Raw genomic sequence first — 19,696 nt, forward strand, 5'->3', positions numbered from 1 at the left:
AATCAATGCAAAATTTAAAAAAAAAATAAATAAGAACGAACTAATGTAAATTAGAGGAATTTACACCTGTATTGTACATTTCAATGGTCGAAAGGTTAGACGTCCAAATGCAATCTTCTTGGTATAATATTACTAGGGGAGGAGTGTCCGCGCATCGTGCTGGTGTTTAGTGCCTGTGGTTGAAGAAGGTTTTTTGGTTGGACAAATAATAATACATTGCGAGAATAATATATTGCGATAAATAATTAGAAGCAGGTATGATTATAAGACAAATAACATACGAGTCTTTCAATATTAGAATCAGGAAGTTCCCGAAAACATATAATTAGATGCAGCAAGTTCCCAAAGGTGTACGGATAAATATTTATGAAATTATTTCAGGTAAAAACTACGAGATAGATAGCAGAGTAGTTGAACAAGACATCATGTATGTCTACTTATTTAGTGATACGAATAGTAGTAAACTCATGTAGATGCTGTAATGGACAGCAGTCAGATGCGTTGTTTCTTGGTGGTTTCTTCATTTGGTCCCAACTTCAGCATCTACATGATGAGTGTAGAACATACATGATCGAGGGCCCTCCGCAACTTCCTGCTTCAACTACTCTGACTGCTGAAGTTGAAAGTGGAGGCAACGCAGGGATGTTGGTGCCTTTTCTTGTCGAAGTAGCTACTCTTGGTGCTTTTGGCTTAAGGAAGCAAGTAAGCTGAGGGAGTTCTGTGGTAAAGGACTACACACTGCTAATGTCCACATTCGGTCGGTCTTCAAGTGGGTGAGTCATTAACTTACCAATAGAAGGTGATTAAGGACAAGCTGTAGCAGAATGAAGAAACCATGGGACCAAAATGAAACAGAGGCCAAGTGAAAGCCTCATCAAATCCCAAATTAAGTTAATGACCCTCGTAAAGATTGTCGGTCGGGCCCTCCGCAACTTCCTGCTTCAGTGAGGGGTGATTGTTTCCATGCCTAGGATTTATGCAGTATAAGGGCATAAAAAAATATCCCAATCCCAGAATATGAAAAGGTTGAAAATGAAGAAGGTGAAGAGAAGGCATGGAAACAATCATAACCGACGCAACCGTTGGACATTAACTTACCAACGTCTGGCTATTTAATTGAGGCTATAATGAGAAATAAATGGAGTGTTTCGGCCATAAGCTCGGGTGAGAGAGGAAACGATGCAGCATTCTGTTTTAGACAAAGGTTTCAAGAGAAAACCCAATCCCCGAAACTCAGGAGCCATTAGTAGGCCCATGTTTATGGCCATTAAATTCAGGTATAAATGATAGAGAAAGAGGTCTGAAAAGATGTGCTTCCACACCTAAGCTCTAACCACGGTAATGGTTGAGCAAGGTTGGCCTTTCTTATTCTCTTTCACTTGTGGGCTCGCTATACAAGTGATTTCCAAGTTCAGTGATCATTAATCAAACGGCGCACTTATAATGTGTGAAGGCCATTTCAGTAATGACCGTGTTGATTCAATTGCCGTATTTATAGTCATGACTTTTTCTTTTCATAATGACCGCACTTATGATGTGTGAAGGCCATTTAAGTAATTTCACAAACCCACAGGCTTATGTGTGTTGTACCAAAAGCAACAAATGGTTGCAGATTAATTACACATACCATAAATACCCAGATGTTTCAACAACATAAAGTTTTAAATGTCCATAAATAAGGGTATTTCGATTAATTAATATATAACCACAAACTTCCCTCACTTGTACCTATAGCTTGTAAAACACTACAGAATATTTTACATTCCCAAAAAGTCCCTACCTATGCGGTTGAAATGCAACCCCTTCTTTCACCAAAACTCAATCTTATATAGTATAAGGAAACCTACATAAAAAAAAAAGATTCGATAAATAAAGCAATTAAAAAGGCATGAAAAAAAGTAAGAACTAACCATGCATTCATAATAGTAAACAAACATACCATGCAAAAGTATTGCGTTCTCAAAAATCATTTTATACACCTAGAAAATCTAAAAGGGTGGTTTAAAATTTTTTTAAATCTACAGTACTCTAGCAATTACAAAATTGATGTATCAAAAGAATCACCACTAAATCGTGTCGTAAGTATGGGAGGGATTAGATATCTGAGTAGTTCTAGCTATAAACGATGGATACTAGGCACTGTGTGGATTAGATATCCCTATAGTCTTAATTGTAAATGATGGATACTAGGTACTGTACATATCAACCTATGTAATGCTGTAGATAACACGTTAAGTATCCCGCCTGAGATGTATGTTCACAAGAATGAAACTCAAAGGAATTAATGGGCCCGCACAAGCGGTGGAGCGTGTGGTTTAATTCGATACAAAGCAAAGAACCCTACTAGAGCTTGATATGCCGCAAACTCTCTTAAAATAGAGAGATGTCTTTGGGAACGTGAAACCCTGGTGGTGCATGACCATAACAGATATGGATAGACGTGCACAACCATAATAGATATGGATGGATGTCAAGTGGTTGATATTATCCTCCAGAACCATAACTTGAATATATCAGATTGGATCAACCATTAACGAGTAACACTAATGTAGGTGTATTTAGTTAGGGATATGCAGAGATATTACTTCAAGATCCATTATGCGTCTAAGGTCTTTTGTTCTTCTTGGCATTTGTTATTTTGACACAATTCTTTTTTGTTCTAAAAAAGAAACAGTTTGAGAAAGTTCATTTGGCCGAAATGAATTTCTAGACTTGCGGTTGCTTGTTTATACTTTTTCTACGAGATGCTGGAAATCTCTTTTACCGAATTGCTAATCATAATATATAGATTTTGAAGAATCCTATTTGACTTTCACCCTATTTCTTTATTTTTTTTTCAATCAATTTGGGGCTATGGGACTATATTATTATTGCCCGATTTCAATGTTATAAAATGGATCAATGGTTTTTTATTCTAAAAATAAAAATTTATCAATAGGATTTGAATTTTGGGGTTAATTTGATATGAGAATAAGATTTTCAATTTTATCAGTAAGGATTGTTTTATATATGAATTGTGATGATAGATAATAGGTTTATCTATTAATATGTGATCAAAGGAGATAGATACTGCTTGCGTTAAAAAAAAGATTTGTGATTAAGTGGATAGAATATGTTTATTTTGAATGTGATTAAGTGGATAAGAGATATTTATTTTGAAAGTTTGGAAAGAATCGATGTTATTAACACTAACCAATTAAAAGGGACTATCCGAAAGAAAACTTGATCCATAAATACTATTCAATTATGCATGCTAAGTAAGAGTGAGAAATAGATCCAATTAAAATTTCCATTTTGAAAGTTTGGAAAGAAGCGATGTTATTGACACAATTAAATGGTCAACCCAAAAGAAACTTGACGGTAAATACTAACATGCCAAGTAAAAGTAAGAAACATGTCTAGCTAAAATAACTACTTTCATATATTTTGGACTTGTTCTTAGCTACTTTCTTTCATATATTCATAGTAAACATTGGGTTTCTTCACAATCGTTTCCGTAAAAAAAAAAAAAGATTAATTTGAACTTGTTCTTAGCTAGTTATATATTATGATTTTAGATAATTAATTTTTAGTGATGTTCTCATTTATTTTTTTGTTCAAATTGTATTTTTCAATAATCCAAAAAGCTGAAATCCATAATCAACCAAAAGTAACCCTTGCTGATTCTAATTATTCTTTGTAATCACTTTCAATAATCAAATTCTGTAAAGTCTAAAGCAATCAAGATAAGGCCTATAAGATTATAAATTCTGATTTTGAATAATTAATTTTTTCGCTTTTATTGATTTTAATAAAATCATTAGCAAGCATTCAAAAGAAGTAATCTATTGAACCAGCACCCAAAGAATCAAAATCATCCTCAAACTTCTAAACTAAAGCCAATTTCATCCTCTATCTTTTATTTGGGTGCTTTTAACCCCTTAACTAAAATTTAGTTATCAATTTCATCCTTTTACAATAGCACCACCAATTTTGATCTTTTCAACAAAGGGTTCATCACAAATTTTGCTTTTCTTTTCTTTTCTTTTTTTTTTTTCCAAAACAATCTCCCCATACTGCAAAAGCTTTTCTTCATTTTAGTTTATGTTTTCATTTAAAAATTATATTTCCTTCTCTAATCACAAACCTAGCCTACATTTTGGGACACAAAACATAGATGGCCAGATTAAGCTGAAAGAAATTTTCGAGTTGATTCCATTAGAAAAGAAATGGAACAAAATGGATCGCAAATACGCTCAAGGCACTAGTAATAGCCTTATGCGGGTCGTCATGGTTTTTAAAGTAATTGGTTTGACCTCTGAATCGGATATTTGGAATGGGATACTAAATCGGGTCCAATCCGATCTCCTCATGTTGCAGAAGATAAAGAAGCAATACCTGTGAGTTGGGTTTTTGTGTCAGGAATTCGGGTTTGACGGGTATGTGAAAGCTCACATGAAAAAGGTCCTGCCAAAACTGGCTTCTTCAACTGCAATTCTATTAACCACTGCGTCTTCTTTAAATTATAAATTGGGAGTTTGAACCCATTTGCTGTGAAAAAGTCCAAAGAAGGTGCCTAAATACTCCTTTGACCTAGTTAGATTTTTATATCTATTAACTTCTTATACACAATCTCTTTAGATTCCACTTCCTCTATATCAAGATAGATTAAATTATAGATATGTTATCATTGCCTGAAAAAAAAAAAACTACAATTGTATTTGCTAATGTGCAATATATGTCGCTGCAGCTCAGGAAAAACATCACCCTTGACTTTGACAACAACCTCTACCAGACTGCTTTCAACACAAACAATGATGAGCGGTAGAAGTTATACTCAATTTATTCAGTAGTCTTGCAACACACTTAACTTGGCAAACAGGAAAATAAAGATTTTAGACAATTGGAATGAAGTAAAAGCACTAAATTGCCAATGTACTTTATCAAACAAGAAGTAAGGCAAATAGAGCTCATACACCACCACACTTTCCACAACTAAAAGTGAAAAGAACAAGTACATATTTACATATTGCCCCATACATATTTACGCAATAATTAAGTGTGAATGTAGTCATAAATATGTACTTGCGCAAAACAATGTTGGAAAGAAATACATTAATCCTTGAAAATCCGTAGAAAGCCTTCATTGAATTCAGGATCTTCATAGCACAAGCCACATCTTGACAAATGGAGCTATTTGGGACTTATTAGGCTTGGTGTCATAAACTTTGAATACAAAAAATAAGCAGTAATGGTAATTACTGTCGAACCTCATCGTTTGAAATAAAAGGGAAAGGATGTTTACAAATGAATTTTTCGATTTTAGAAAATAAAGAAAAAAAAACCTAAAATGAAATTTTAAATAATGCAACGATTTGACCTCAAAATATTAATCTAAAAAAGGTTTTAAAAAGAGAATCACCACTTAGTATCTAATTTAAATGTACGAAGCCATCTAAAATATATTTTAAATAAAAAAAATGATTAAAACCCTTTTAAATGACTTTAAGTCTTTGAAAATGAGAAAAAAGAATTCAAAAGTCACAGTCAAAGAAAGAAAAGACAAAAAATTGATCTGAAACATTCTTTCAATCTGGTCAAGGGTAATTGCGAGATTTAGTAAAAAAATTTCCTAATCTAACCTATAAAACTTATCATATTTGGATGTTTTTATATGAATAAAAAATTAGACCTAAAAGGGTATTGAGAGGAACAAAATTTTTCTTCAAAATTTAATTGGTGCAAATCACATTAATTGTGAAACTCAAAAATAATTTCTTGGAAAGATCACAAATATGCAAAAGATAAGACTCAAAAAGAAAATTATGATATATACATGATCTAGAAGAAAGAAATGCAAAATTTCTAGTACGGAAAATTAAAATTCATAGTACAATATTCCTTCTTATGAAGGGGGGTAATAGCGTGCTAAGGTTTAAAAAAAAAAATCCGTGCTCGTCTATTTTCCATATTCGAAGAACAGTTCTTCTAACCTAGACAACCAAATAGACTAACCTATTTTCTAATTATCTAAATGAAATGCAAGTTTAAATGATATAATTGGCGCACACAAGAATAAGAGAATAAAAAGATATATCATGTTAATGAAAATAACATAAAAAAATGGTTGAAATGCAATCAATGTCACATAAAATATGAATCTACCGCGAAAATAGCCTAAAAAGTCTAATATTAGATGAATCCATTTTTACAAATTCTCATTAGCGTTGGACTAGTGAGAAATCGAGGAGAAAAATCAGAATTAGCGTTGGATTAGCGTGATGATATCATGCATGAATTATAAGTAAATAAAGCATATAAAGCATAATTAAAACAAATAAACACATAAGACACATAAAGCATATAGAACACATAACACAGACATAATATTTAGATGCAAAACCCTATAGAAATTGAATAAAACACATAAACACATAAACACACAAGCACACAAGACCTAACTATTATATTGGGGACCTAAACTACAATCTAACGGGGGAAATATAAGATAATGAACCTATCTAACCTACCTATTACATTTATCTAATTAATTACATTTCTTACAAAAAAATAAAACCTAACTATTACATTGCCTATCTAACCTACTTATTACATTTATTTAATTAATTACATTTCTTGCAAAAAAATAAACCTAACTATTACATTGCCTATCTAATTACATTTCTTGCATAAGATGATATTATCTATCTATTACAATTTGGGCATTAAAACGCCTTCAAATAATCACAAGATTTAAATTAAACAAGCATAAAATGAAATAAAGCTTGAAATAAATAAATGAAAGAAAAAAAAAACAAATAAAATATAATAAGTATACCTCCCTTCTGAAATAGACACTAAATGAGGGAAAGCCTGAGTTGTCTATTTTTTCAAAATCAACAAACAGGTCAATGCACCAATTTAATTAACAAATTTACAAAGGAATGTAAACATATACTAAACTCCCTTTTTTATTGTGAAAAATGTAAATAACATAAAGCAACCAAAAATTTACAAATTAAATGCATTTAAATACAGCACAATTAGCAATTAAAGAAGAGAAATAATTGTAATTGAGAAATAACAAAATAATAAAAAAAGTCAGGAGCTAAATTACTAAAATAAAAAAATTTTTGGGGTAAAAATTTAATTTTTCAAAAATGAAGGGTCAAAATTTAATAAAAATAAAGTTTAAGTGGCAAAATAAAATCATTTGCACAAATTTATAAAATTGTCTAATTAATCTAAAATCAACAAATTTTATTCAAAGCCCCAACTATAATCTAAAAACCAAAATTAATTTACTTAAAACGTGCATAAACATATGAAAAGAATTCAAGACTTTGAAGGGAAGAAATTTAATCCATTTTCACAATCTTTTGGGCCTTAGTGCAATTAAACCAAAATGGAGGAGGGGGCAAAATGCAAATATTCATTATCATCCTCCAAACTCATGCGGAGTCAGCAAACTAATGAAGAACTTAAGCCTGCAACCAGCCAAGAAAACATTGAAATGAAACAACAAACATAACTATTCAATCTTGCATGAAAGGGAAAAACAAAAAAAAATTATTATTTTTGGCCAAACACAAGTACAAGATCATGCAATCCCAAACACCAACACAAGATTCAAACGTCCAAAGGCAAGATTGTTCAAGATTATGTAACATGCAAAAGAGAAAAATGAAACATGCACAGCAAAGACAAGACTTTGGATCTCACATTGAATGGATTTAAATGCAGATCTAAGCTTGTATCCAAAGGAAAGTATGAATAAAGGTTATGTCTGATGCTTATTGAGCGTTGCAAAGTCCCAGTAGATGTCGAAACGAAGCAAGATCCAGTGGCTGCTGTTGGTGCCAACAATTGCCAAGCAAGCAACTTCAAGCTCTGATTTGAGGGTCTTGAAGCTGTTTTTCTTGATACCTCTCAACGCAAAAGTTTCTGTAATACGGTCCTAGAAGACGCAGAAACATAGAAATCGCCACAAAGATCTCAATAAAAGCAAGAAAATGATGATGAACACGACTGGTCGATCAGTCTGTTCTCTGTTTTTGCAGAAAACTTTTTTAGGAGGGCAGTTTCGGGCTTCGATTTGAGGGGTTTGTAATGGTTATTGGCGAAATATTTCAACACACAATTTATTCCTCTATATCCTTAGAAGGTGCATACAAACAAGGGTAAATCTTATATACACTGACAGTGTATACACTATCACTGTTTGATTCATGACATGTGTACAAAAATTGAATTTTAAATTTAAATTCTACATAGTTTTCATTCATTCAACGCTGAAAGTGTAGTGTAGGAAAGATTAATCCAAAAAATAATCACTGGATCAATAAAGAAAGAGAAAATCGAATTGGAAGAGAGCTGGTCCACCAGCTTGTTTTCAAAATCTGTAGAAAAAACTGCTTTTGTTTTCTTCCTTTTTCTCTCTCCCTACACTCATAGATCTTGTGCAATTGCCCCATCACTCGTTTCCCTCTCTTAGAAACCCTAACATCTCTCTTTGCTCACTATTTAAATGGAATAGAATTCCCAAAACCTAAGAATAAGGGTTTGGATTGAAAGGGGGTAATGTGACTTGTTTTGACCCTTTTGATCTGCTTGTTGAGTTGATTTTTGGATAGAAATTCGAGCGAAGAACTATTCCAGTACTATCCAAAACTTGGAGAGAAAGAAAAGGAATTCGAGTGATGAACTACGCATGTACTATCCAAAACTTGGAGAGAAAAAAAGGAGAAAAATCCATAAAAAAAAAAGCTGCCCAAAATTTCCAACTATTCTGAATTTTTGCTTCGGGTTTCGTACTTTGCATGAAGAAGGAATGCATGCGTGAATAGAGAAAATTTTTTTTTTTTGAGAAAAGAACTGGGGCAATGGACCTCCTTGCTTCCAGGCTTTTGCTTGGGTTTTGCATGGATTTTGTTTGGGTTTTATTTTGGATTTTGGATAGACTTTGGGTTGGATTTTGGGTAGATTTAAGATTGAGTTTTTTTTGGTTGAAATTTGATTGGGTTAAAAACAAAAAACCTCTACTATTTTTCCAATTTTGAAATCCCATTTTTCTTTTTTCCTTTTCACCTTTTTACACAAACCTACAAAAAGTAAAAATTAAAGTAACTACTTAGGCACTTTTGTAAGTGAAGAATAAAAAATGAAAATAAAAAAAAAATAATTGAGTTGAAATTACGAAAAATTTAGTTTCTACAATTACTTACCTCGAGATCTTCTCAACCTTGAATTTCCTGCCATCCCTCGCCAATACGAATATCTCGTTCACGAAAGGTCCCAGCTTCCCGCTAGGAAGCACCTGAGGATTCAGAACCATCTTCAAGTAATGATCACCGACCTCCGCTCTGCGTGTTTTTTTTTTTTAATACCTCATCGCAGACAGATCTATTGTGCGAGATTGCTGTCCGGTCAACAGCTGAGGTTCAACTGATAACAGAAAAAGGTCAATTTAATTTTAAAACATTATGACATATGTGACGCCCCGAAAGAATGAATGCGAGAACCCAAGAATTTTTTTTAATTTTCTAGGGTTTATTCTATTTAATCGCCCATTTTTTTTTTCTACATTTTCTTTATTAGAAAATTTCCCCAGATAATTTTTATTGAGTAAATATAGTTCTTAGATGATTTTTCTAGTATCGATTAGTTTTTGAAAAATTAAGAACGTATATCGGATGTGGGACCCACTAGTGCGGAAAGTTCGGTAAAATTCGATCGATTAGGTTAAGTTTCGGATACTGGGTTTAATTTACCGGGTGTTATGAGATATTTAGAGGTATCAAGTGGATAGGTGGAAGAGAGAGAAAAAAGTTAGGCAAGTCATTAAATGAGGTGACAAGTGTCACCATAGTATTGTTTCTTACATAAGACCACTATTCAACCTTTTACCAATTACTAAATAAAACCAAAAAGTTACCAAATATCTTCCATTTTTCTTCAAGCTTGGCCTGCTCTCTCTCTCAAAAAGAAAGGAAGAAACTCTTCAAGTTTTGCTTCCATTTTGCTCCAAATCATCAAAACTAACCATTGAAACTTGAACTTACTCCATAAAACCTTTTCTATTAGTGTTAGTAAGTTGATTGGTGGAGTGATTTGGAAAACTAGAAGGACCTATAGCTCTCTCTCTCTTGTTTTAAAGGTAAGTCATGAAGAACCACCCTCCTCCCTTACTTGATGCTTAAATCATGCTTAGTGCTTGTATGAGATGCAAATTTATGGGTTATTTCTTGATTTGTGGTTGAAATGATGAAGTTTTATTATTTTTGGAAATTTTTCTGTTTTAATATGAACATGATGGTGTGGCTATATATGATGATTGGAAATGGTATATAATGATTCTAGAGGGTGGAAAAAGTGAAAGATTGCAAGTAATTTCTGTTTTGGAAGAAATCTGGAAAATTAGGGTTCCTTGGTTCTTCATTCTGTCCGAAAATTTTGGTCCTAGATAGAGGCCGAATTGGCCTTGGCTTAAAACATGAAAGTTGTAGGGAATGTTATTTTAGAGGTGCATGCAAAATTTCAGGTCAATCAGAGTAGCGTAGAGTGAGAAAAGTCGAAATTACCCTTGCTGTCCTGGTTTTATCCGAATGTAAGAACTGCACCTGTAATTAGTGATTTTGGTTAGGAATGCTTCCGAACTGGTTATTGAGGTCTTCTGATGAAATGTAACCCTGTTTCTAAGCTTTCATGTGGCTTTGAAATTTCTGGATTTGGACTTATATAGGCTGTTTTATGATGTTTGCACTAGAATACGGTTTGTGAACCTGTTATGAGATTCTGGTATAATATGTTACATTTTTGATGTAGTTACACTCGAAATTGGGTTGAGTGGCCTTCTTCAACATTGTAGCCTCTTAAGTCCTGAATCTACCTGTAAAATTTCAGGTCAAACGGATTAGAGTATCCTGAGTTATGGACAAAACCCTCAGGCCTGTTTTAGACATTAGTTTGTGTACGTTTTGAATTTTAGTTTCTGATCGTGGGTTTTTCCGTGTTGATCATGTACGAACTGGGTGCTGATCCCTTCATATGAAATTTAGATCTTGGTCTCAGTTTCGAAACGGTATAAAGTACGTCGAAATCCGAGTTCCGTAGCTCCTGTTATGACCGAAACAAAAGCGATCGTCAAAACTGCCTTGTATCTGGACAGTTCTGACGGGTACTTTGGCACTCGATTTTCGTTCTGTTTTGAGTGGATTCAGGTCTTGGCCAAAACATCAAAGTTTTAGCCTTATGTCTCAGCTTTCTAATGCCTTTGGAATTTCTTGATTTGGATTTGTGATCTGGGAGTTATGGTCCAGCAAACGACCCTGTTCGTCACCCTAAGACGTAAATTTCTGGTATTGTTTTCTACAATTTTGACCTGCTTCCATTCAGATCTAGATTAAAGTTTCTTCAGGAGATTTGTAGCCCTTTCTCATAGTTTCAAAACAGTATCTCGCTCACTTTGATCCGACTTTCCTAGCCTAATCTTTGATCAAAACGGTTTGAGATGGCAGATTTGGCTGTTCCTTTTACCGTTCTGCACACTTGCATATGCCAATTTTGCCGTTTCCGTACTTGCGTGTTCCGATTTTGCCTTTTTGCTTGTTTTAACTATGTTAGTAGCCGTTTGTGATATATTGTGACACAATCTTCTATTTCAGACGTTGGTGAGTTAGGTGGAGCCGATGGGGCCTACTAGCTACTCCTCGGGCACGAATTTCGTATTTTGCCCTTTTGTTCGTTGTGTAAGTATTCAGGCCGCTTTTATGTGTTAGTTGCTTATGTGTTTCGACATGTATGAAGAGGGTACTTAGGCGAGGGTGTACTTTATCGCACTCGCTCTAAACCCGAATTTACGCTCATATTCGTACATGACATGTGTATGTGAATCATTTTGGAACTAAAACCCTTGAGCTTGTGGCTCGGGGTGATTTTGAATAATTTTGTGAATTTTGTGAGTTTGGGGCGAGCTCTTGACCTAGATGGACTATTCGAGCCGGTTAGGGCTTGGTCGAAGTCAGTCCAACCTGGTTGGAGGTCACCAAGTTTGTGAATCCGGTTCACCGAGTATGTGGACCAAGTTTGTGACCCGAGCTTGTGACTTAAGCTCAAGTTTGTGATTTCGTTCGTCCGGGCAAGTTTGTGAGGTGACTAGCCAGTGAGGGTGATAAGGTGTCGGTGGGTGTACAAGTGAAGTTCTACGGACCATTAAGTGTGGTCGACGGAGTGTCGGCAGGAGATCACGCATGGCATATGAATTGGCTTTGGAGCCACCTGTATTCTTATTATGTGATGTTATTTTTCTGCTTTTGCTTTACTCTTACTATGTCACTGTTGTTACGTGAAATTTACGCTTTTGCCCCTGTTTACTTACTAAGCATATAACTTACCCCTTTAGTTTTGTTTTCCTTAGCAGGGGAAGACGCGCAAGGACGGGATCTTGGCATACTAGCTTGGTCTAGTTTTTGATTTTTGTAATGGTTCTCACCCTAGTGCTTGGCACGGGTTGGTTGTATAGTGAATTGGGAACCTGTGTATATTTGACGGTTGTACTTCCTCTTGAGATAGTAATGTAGATAAGTTTTGTTTAGGTTTTGGATCGTTATTATGTTATTCTTATGGTTATTCCGGTAGTTGCTTGAAGTGATCAACTGAGTCCCGGCAAGAGCTGGGCAGGCGGCCCGCCGAACCCTCTGGTTCGCCTTAGGGAGAGGTGGGGCTGTCACAACATAACTCTGTAAAAAATGCATATATTATAAATTTAAACCATGCTCTTAAATATAAAAGAAAAAAAATGAGCTTACTTTAATTACACTGGGCAGAAAACTAAGTGAATAAGTGCTGTGTAAATGCCTTTACACTATGTAGCATCTTTCCTTTTCAGTTGAAGTGTTTCATACAAAAAAAAAAATGTTTCCATCATCTTAGAAAAAACACGTTTTGCTTTCAAGGCCTAGTGCACCTGCAGCATGCAAAGTACACAAACAAATGCACCATTTAGAAATGTAGACCACCCACATTTGGAAAGCAGCCACCAGATTATCCAGCGTCTTAACCTATGCATTGTCTTGAAAGAAAATTCGGGAAATCTCCCAGCAAATTAACCTAGAGTACTGTAAAATGCATGTTCTGTAGTTCACCATTAACTGCATTTTTGACAAAAGGGAGAAGAAATGATTCTCGAGAATTGGGCTAGAATCCAGAGACCTGTATTCAACTTTTTATATTCACTCATTTCTGGTAAACCACATGGGCCTCCTTCCCAAATACCTGATAAAGGCCATCCCCCAATAGTACAGAAAGTGAAAAAAAAAATTTTTTTTTACCAAGGGTATATGACAAGCAGCAAAGTCTCTAACAAGTTTATTTGTAACAAGAACCATGCGTATAATCAGGAAAAAAGAATTAATCTTCTACCAGAAAAATAATCTTAATTAATGTAAAAGGAAAATCAGGAACGGAATTAGTGTGTAACCATATAATCTTCCCTAATTGTAGGATTACAGTCAAAGAAGTCTATGTCAAACAAGTGTACTGTAGCTATGGACAAATGATAGGAAACAAGGTCTAAAAACTTGGAAGGAATTCCCTGATTTCGCCCAGAGTAAGTTCCCAGATTATTGTGTGGATTTTTTTGCTCACAAAGTAGGCCAATTCTGTATCATAATGCATTAAATCTAAAGGAAGACCACCTGAAGTTTATAATGCAATTGGTCTTCACAAATTTATAACGAAAAAATGAGGATGAATGATGGTAAATGCTTACCCAGGGTTCATGTGAACATCGAAATGCACGCCGTCCATAGCCAATATGAACATCTCCTTCACAAAAGTTACGGGCATCCCATTACAAAACACCTAAGGATTCAGAGCCATCTTCGAATAATGACCAATGATCATAGCTTTGGCTTCACTTCCCCACCCCCCCTCTCTTCAAATTTAAATATTGCCAGACAATCTATTGCAATTTGCAAGAGATTGCTGTGCGGTCATGTTGGTGACACAACCTCTAAACCCATTTCAAATAATTGATAAAACATGGTAGTGGCTATCATCCTCGGAACATAAATCAGTAGGCGTATCATCCTTTGAAAGCTGCAATATAACAAAGAAAAGAACAGATAGATGACATAGTGGCCATGCACTTTGACTATTTTGAGAAGGCACAAATCGTGTGGAAACTGTAATCAGAACAGGCAGACCGGTTTTGAAGTGTACCTGCTGTGCTATTAATTTATCTATGCATATAGCAACATAGTTAAAATGATCAGTTGTTAGAAATGTTTATTGAGCTGTCTCGTTGTAGAGTTAAGGTTAGCAATGACCTATTAAAATTTCAGTGTTTACTTTCTTGGACACTGCAGTATTCAGTTGATTTTCTTCTGTTATTTGGTACTTTTGTCCTCTTTATCTCTTCTCCCCTATTCCTTTTTAAACATCTTCCTTAAATCGATTGGTGTCACAACCTCTGCTGTATACAATTTATTTACAGCAATTGTGTTAGTTTTCAATTCTTATTCTACCTTTGTCTGGTGTTGCATTCTCAATGGGTATCCTGATGCTAGATAGCTTTATGCTGTCCACTAATATACGGTTGCCTCCTCTCAGCCTTTGAAAGTTTTTGATCTCTTTAAATTTAATTAAAAAAAAATTTCAATACCATCATGCTGCAAGCAGTTTTGAAATTTAAATTTTCACTGGTGTCATTGCATAACATTTATCCCTTTTACTTTCCACAAATGGAGACACCAGCCATCCTTGTCCTTTTATGTAAAGAACTAGCAGATTAAGATCCCAAGAAGATTTTAGCCTTTTGACAAAAGATTAACAGAAGATGTTAGCAGGCCTAGCAGACATTTAGCATAGACCAAGGAATGACAATGGCAACGACACCCTCAATGGTAATAGATTTACGAGAATTGCTTTTTCTGAAAATTATGTTTGGTATTTTCACCGCAAAATTACGGTTGCCTCCTCTCAGCCTTTGAAAGTTTTTGATCTCTTTAAATTTAATTTAAACAAAATTTCAATACCATCCTGCTGCAAGCAGTTTTGAAATGTAAATTTTCACTGGTGTCATTGCATAACATTTATCACTTTTTACTTTCCACAAATGGAGACACCAGCCATCCTTGTCCTTTTATGTAAAGAACTAGCAGATTAAGATCCCAAGAAAAGGGTAATATGGATTACCCTCCAACTGTGTCTTCGATCTATATTACGCTTCGTTTATGTTTCTTGAATATTTTCTAACTGATGGAAAAATGATAGTGAAAGCTAAACAAAATTCTGGATTTCAAGAGAAGAGTTGAGGTTTTAGGGAAAACTCATGATGATATACTCCCACAATAAGGATTTGACATTTATAAACTCTAAAATTCAATTCTAAAACCTTTTGACAAAAGATTAACAGAAGATGTTAGCAGGCCTAGCAGGCATTTAGCATAGACCAAGGAATGACAATGGCAAGGACCCCCTCAATGGTAATAGATTTATGAGAATTCCTTTTTCTGAAAATTATGTTTGGTATTTTCACCGCAATGGCAATCAACCAAATTTTAGTTTTATCATTTTTTTCCTTCATCTTTTGCTGCTTTTCCTTGTAAGTTTTCTTTTCCTTATTTTCCTTCCCCAGATTCTTTTTTAATCCGTTTCAACAATAAACCCTAATATACAAAAATGACAGCTCCCTGGCTAATATTAAATTCTCCATTGATCTCAATTTTCATATCAAATTGACAAAAACTCAATAGAAGAGGCCAAAAACCAGCACTAAACCTGTTGAGGCTCCCTCCAACCAAATCAAAGCATCCAAATGATCATTTTCATGGTAATACAGCAACATAAATAGTCAATCAACAAACATCAGTCCCATAAGCTTGTATCACGTTCAGGCAACTAAAAACTACAGCTATGCTGAAGCCCAGTGCAAGACTTATAACAATAGTTGAAGAGTAAGTGTTTAATCACCAAATATTGAGTTCAAATTACAAACACGAAAAAAGGTCATGGCAGCATAATGACAATTATTGCCTTCTATTGCTGAGGAGGTTGGGGGAGAAGGGAACCAAGTATTGATAACATACACGGTGGAGGGAAGGGAGAAAGGAAGGGGTTTAGGTGAGGGGAGATTGGAGAGCCATGAAGATTTTTGGGGAGAGAAGTGAAGCATAGATGAGGGCTGCTGGGGTCTAGCTTATTTATTTATTTCATTTTGTTGGTTTTCCAAGCATTAATATTCCGGAATAATGACCATTGCCCAGTTTTATGTCTTCCATAGTGATGGAAACAAACCCATATACGCTAACCAAACATTTATGGGATTCAAGACCTTGAAACCATAGCGGGATAAACTGTATTCCAAGATGAAGTACAATATTTTAGTTTTCATATAAATGTCTTGTAATTGTTATCTATTAATCACATGGTTTAGGTTTACACTACCTCTTGTGACAAAATGAGTCTGGCCAGGAATCAATTGAACTCCAGCCGCTCTTTTGCTCTAGGGATAGGGAGCCTAATACAATTCTTCAGGAAACATGGGTATTGAAAATCTTAAAAACCCATAGGTTCCCAATTTTAAGATTACGTTCCGCTCAGGAATAATAATTAAAATTGAAAGAAAATTTGGCGAACTTAATATCAATAGATCTATGCAAAGAGGCTCGAAAGGGCATCAAAGTTGCTTCAATATGCCCTAGAAAGTTAGGAGAATTCAATATTTTTCAATAGCGAATACTCTGCTGGCTCTGTTACCTCTCCAACCTTCCAAAACTCTGCTGGTGCCAAGTCAATACTCACCCAAACCCCATCGTACATAACCCACTCAAACGACAAAAGCCTTCCTTCTGCCCACCCCCACAAAACAAGAAAAAGAAAGAACCAAAAAAGATCAGCAGGGGAACCACCAAACCGTACCTAGTCTCCCCTCGTGGCATTCTCTAACTGCACTATTCCCACTTCAATGGTTGTAGCACAGCAGCTGTCCATTCCTCTTCATCTGGAACCACGTGCCTGTACCCTGACCACCAAATCACTTCCTCACCTCACGGCAAATATCATGCTTAGCTTCAAATCACACATGTTCTATTCCCCTCTAGTACCACAGCCGACATATCCATTGCCACCAATCTGATCCCTGTCTGCTATGAGTGAAGTTTGAAGTTTATTTGTAGATCTATTTTTGTAAATTCAGGTAAATGACTTATTTTGTTGTGGAGAATGGTCCTGATTTAACACATTTTCTTGTGTAAGTTTAGTTAAAAATTGAGAACTACTTTTAAGTCATCTGACACAAATCAAAACCTAAAGGTGTAAATTGACACCATTATTAACAGAATGAGGCAACCTTGAACTGGATCCTTAGTTCAAGGAGGTTTATTGTATTGTACCATATAATCTAAGTACACTGGTTTCCAGTTAATACTAGACCAACAAATAGTTTGCAAATACTTATAATCTGATAACCCTTATCGTGTACAGATAGGACAGTTAGAAAAAGCATTTTTTTGCTCTGGAACCCAGTGCACCTGTGGCACAAGGAACGTACACAAACAAATGCACCATGTAGAAACCAAGACTACCCACATTTGGAAAGCAGCCAGGAGACAATCCAGTGTATTTAACGTATGCATCATCTTCAAAGAAAAATCACCTTATCTTTCCAGAAATGATTAGGCCAGAAAGAAAACTAGCCTAGAGCACCATAAAGAGCATTTTCTATAATTCACCATTTTTCCAGGAACTGGGCTGGAATTTAGAGTTTTTATTCAACTGTTATAACCATAGTTTTCTGGTAAACCAAGTAGGGCTTGCTCCCATGCGGAAGACACAAAATAATTATTACATCCGGAAAATGTGAATTCACATCTGGCTTGAGACCGGACAAATTAAATGCACAAGCCCCTTGCAGTAGGTATAGTTACTTTATTGACTACAAAACGCTTGAGACTATAACATAATGGAGAATGACGTGTGGAACAAAACGTGCAAAGCCAACTTACCAGGGGCAGATCAAAAGCAGCAAAGTCTCTACCAGGTTTATTTGCAACAAAAACCATACGTATGTTGGACAAGTAACTTATGCCCTTTGCTTTGTCATGTCCTCTTTGAGCTCTGAGAGACAAAAGGAGTTAATTTTCAACCAGAAGAAAATCACTATTAATGTAAAAGGAAAATCAGGAATGAAATTAGTGTACAAGCATAGAATCTTCCATAATTGTGGGATTACCGTCAAACAAGTACTATATATTAGCAATGCATTGAATTAAAACCAGTTGCAGGAAAGGATCATAAGTGCTCTGTAGCTATGGTCAAATGATAGGAACGAAGCCTTTAGAGTGAAGAATAGAGTGATTTGGCAGAAAGTAAGTTCCCAGATTTTAAATTATTCAGTGGATTTGTCGGCCGATCGTGTAATTAGCCGCGTTTACTTCTGAAGGAATACCACCTTTTGATATTTGTTGTAGTATAATATCTTTTCAAAACCTAAGAAAAGACTATCATTGTTGACAGTATCGGTTTAAACATGTGTATATCAAACTATCAAGATTATCCTTTAGACACAGAAATATAAAACACACCCGCTTTAATAATTCTGAATAGCGGTTCTCAGCGTAAAGTGTGTCATCCTGTTTTTAAAATTATGTTTACACTGCCAAGCACATACATCTACAATCCATAGTTACAATTAGCTAATATGCATCAGATGCGTAATTACGTACGAGGATAACACCTTCCAAGGCCCTCCCCTAGTTTGATATGTCTCTATTTAAACAACCCATGTCCACAAACAAAAAGATACCCATTGAACAACCAAAACCTAATTCATCGTCTGCATCCTCAAATCGGGTATAAATACAAGAATTATCCGCGCAGGATGAAACACATCACCTGTGTTTCCATGATTACTACAAAACCGAACAGGAAAAGATGCCGAGAAGGGAAAAACAATTCCGGTTTTTCAATGTAGGAGCCGAAACAAATTCCATAATAGGGCGTCTTACCACAGAGGGATGAATTTGATCTGGTCACGTAACTTTAATAAGGAAAATCTGAGGAGGAACGGTAATTGCTTACCCGGGGATCTTGTCAACCTCGAAGTCGACGCCATCTCTGGCTAATACGAACATCTCGTTCAGAAAGGGCACGGGCATGCTGTAAGGAAACACCAGAGGACTCAGAGCCATCTTCGAATAAAGAACAACAGTCTCAACGCAGCTTAATTTTTTATTTGATTTTTGAACGGATAAATCAGGAGAGATTGCCATGCACGGAAAACGGGTGATGTAATTTGATTTAAAAAGATCAAAGAACGAGATATGAATAGAAGCTATAACGTCATAATTAGGAATTCGTTTCCGTAATTGAAGAAAAGTTACATCCATCATTCGGTACAACCATCGCATTAGTATTTTTTTTATCGTAATTTTTTATTTTATTGTGTTATTTTTCCGTAAACGTTCACGTTGTTCCGGACAAATTTTAGATTAATTCGGAGCTCGCACCCCTAGACTTTGGGATATTTACGATATGACCCAATGAACTTTGGAAAAATGCAAAATTACCCAAACTTTAGGGTTTAGGGTTTAGGGTTTAGGGTTTTAGGGTTTAGGGTTGAGGGTTTAGGGTTGAGGGTTGAGGGTTTAGGGTTGAGGGTTTAGGGTAGGCCTGTCAATCGGGCCTAATGAGCCGGGCTTTGATGTGTTCAAGCTCA

The 19,696-nt window shown here is 35.3% G+C and overlaps 1 protein-coding gene across 2 annotated transcripts; it reads right to left on the reverse strand.

Annotated features, from left to right (window-relative positions):
• Positions 1-6,771: 6,771 nt before the first annotated feature.
• On the reverse strand, positions 6,772-19,383 carry LOC140004372 (uncharacterized). 2 transcript variants are annotated; one of them, XM_072068328.1, is made up of 5 exons: positions 19,060-19,383; positions 17,985-18,096; positions 13,748-14,076; positions 9,204-9,423; positions 6,772-7,936 (listed from the first exon to the last, which is right to left on the reverse strand). In XM_072068328.1, the coding sequence occupies exons 1-3, from the start codon at positions 19,368-19,370 to the stop codon at positions 14,002-14,004; spliced, it is 498 nt and encodes a 165-aa protein (XP_071924429.1). In that variant the 5' UTR covers positions 19,371-19,383; the 3' UTR covers positions 6,772-7,936; positions 9,204-9,423; positions 13,748-14,001. The 2 variants fall into 2 exon arrangements, with proteins under 2 accessions (XP_071924429.1, XP_071924430.1); XM_072068329.1 differs by having other exon boundaries at positions 6,772-9,080.
• Between the last annotated feature and the right edge of the window lie 313 nt (positions 19,384-19,696).

Source organism: Coffea arabica, chromosome 10c (genome assembly GCF_036785885.1).
Source record: "Coffea arabica cultivar ET-39 chromosome 10c, Coffea Arabica ET-39 HiFi, whole genome shotgun sequence".
NCBI classification, from domain to species: domain Eukaryota; kingdom Viridiplantae; phylum Streptophyta; class Magnoliopsida; order Gentianales; family Rubiaceae; genus Coffea; species Coffea arabica.

Coding starts and splice junctions, on each gene's coding strand:
- LOC140004372 (XM_072068328.1), bottom strand. CDS start 19,370: ATGATGGATGTAACTTTTCTTCAATTACGGAAACGAATTCCTAATTAT. Junction 18,097..19,059: donor GAGGTTGACAAGATCCCCGG/GTAAGCAATTAC, acceptor TTTGTCTCTCAG/AGCTCAAAGAGGACATGACA. Junction 14,077..17,984: donor CTGCTTTTGATCTGCCCCTG/GTAAGTTGGCTT, acceptor GTTATATTGCAG/CTTTCAAAGGATGATACGCC.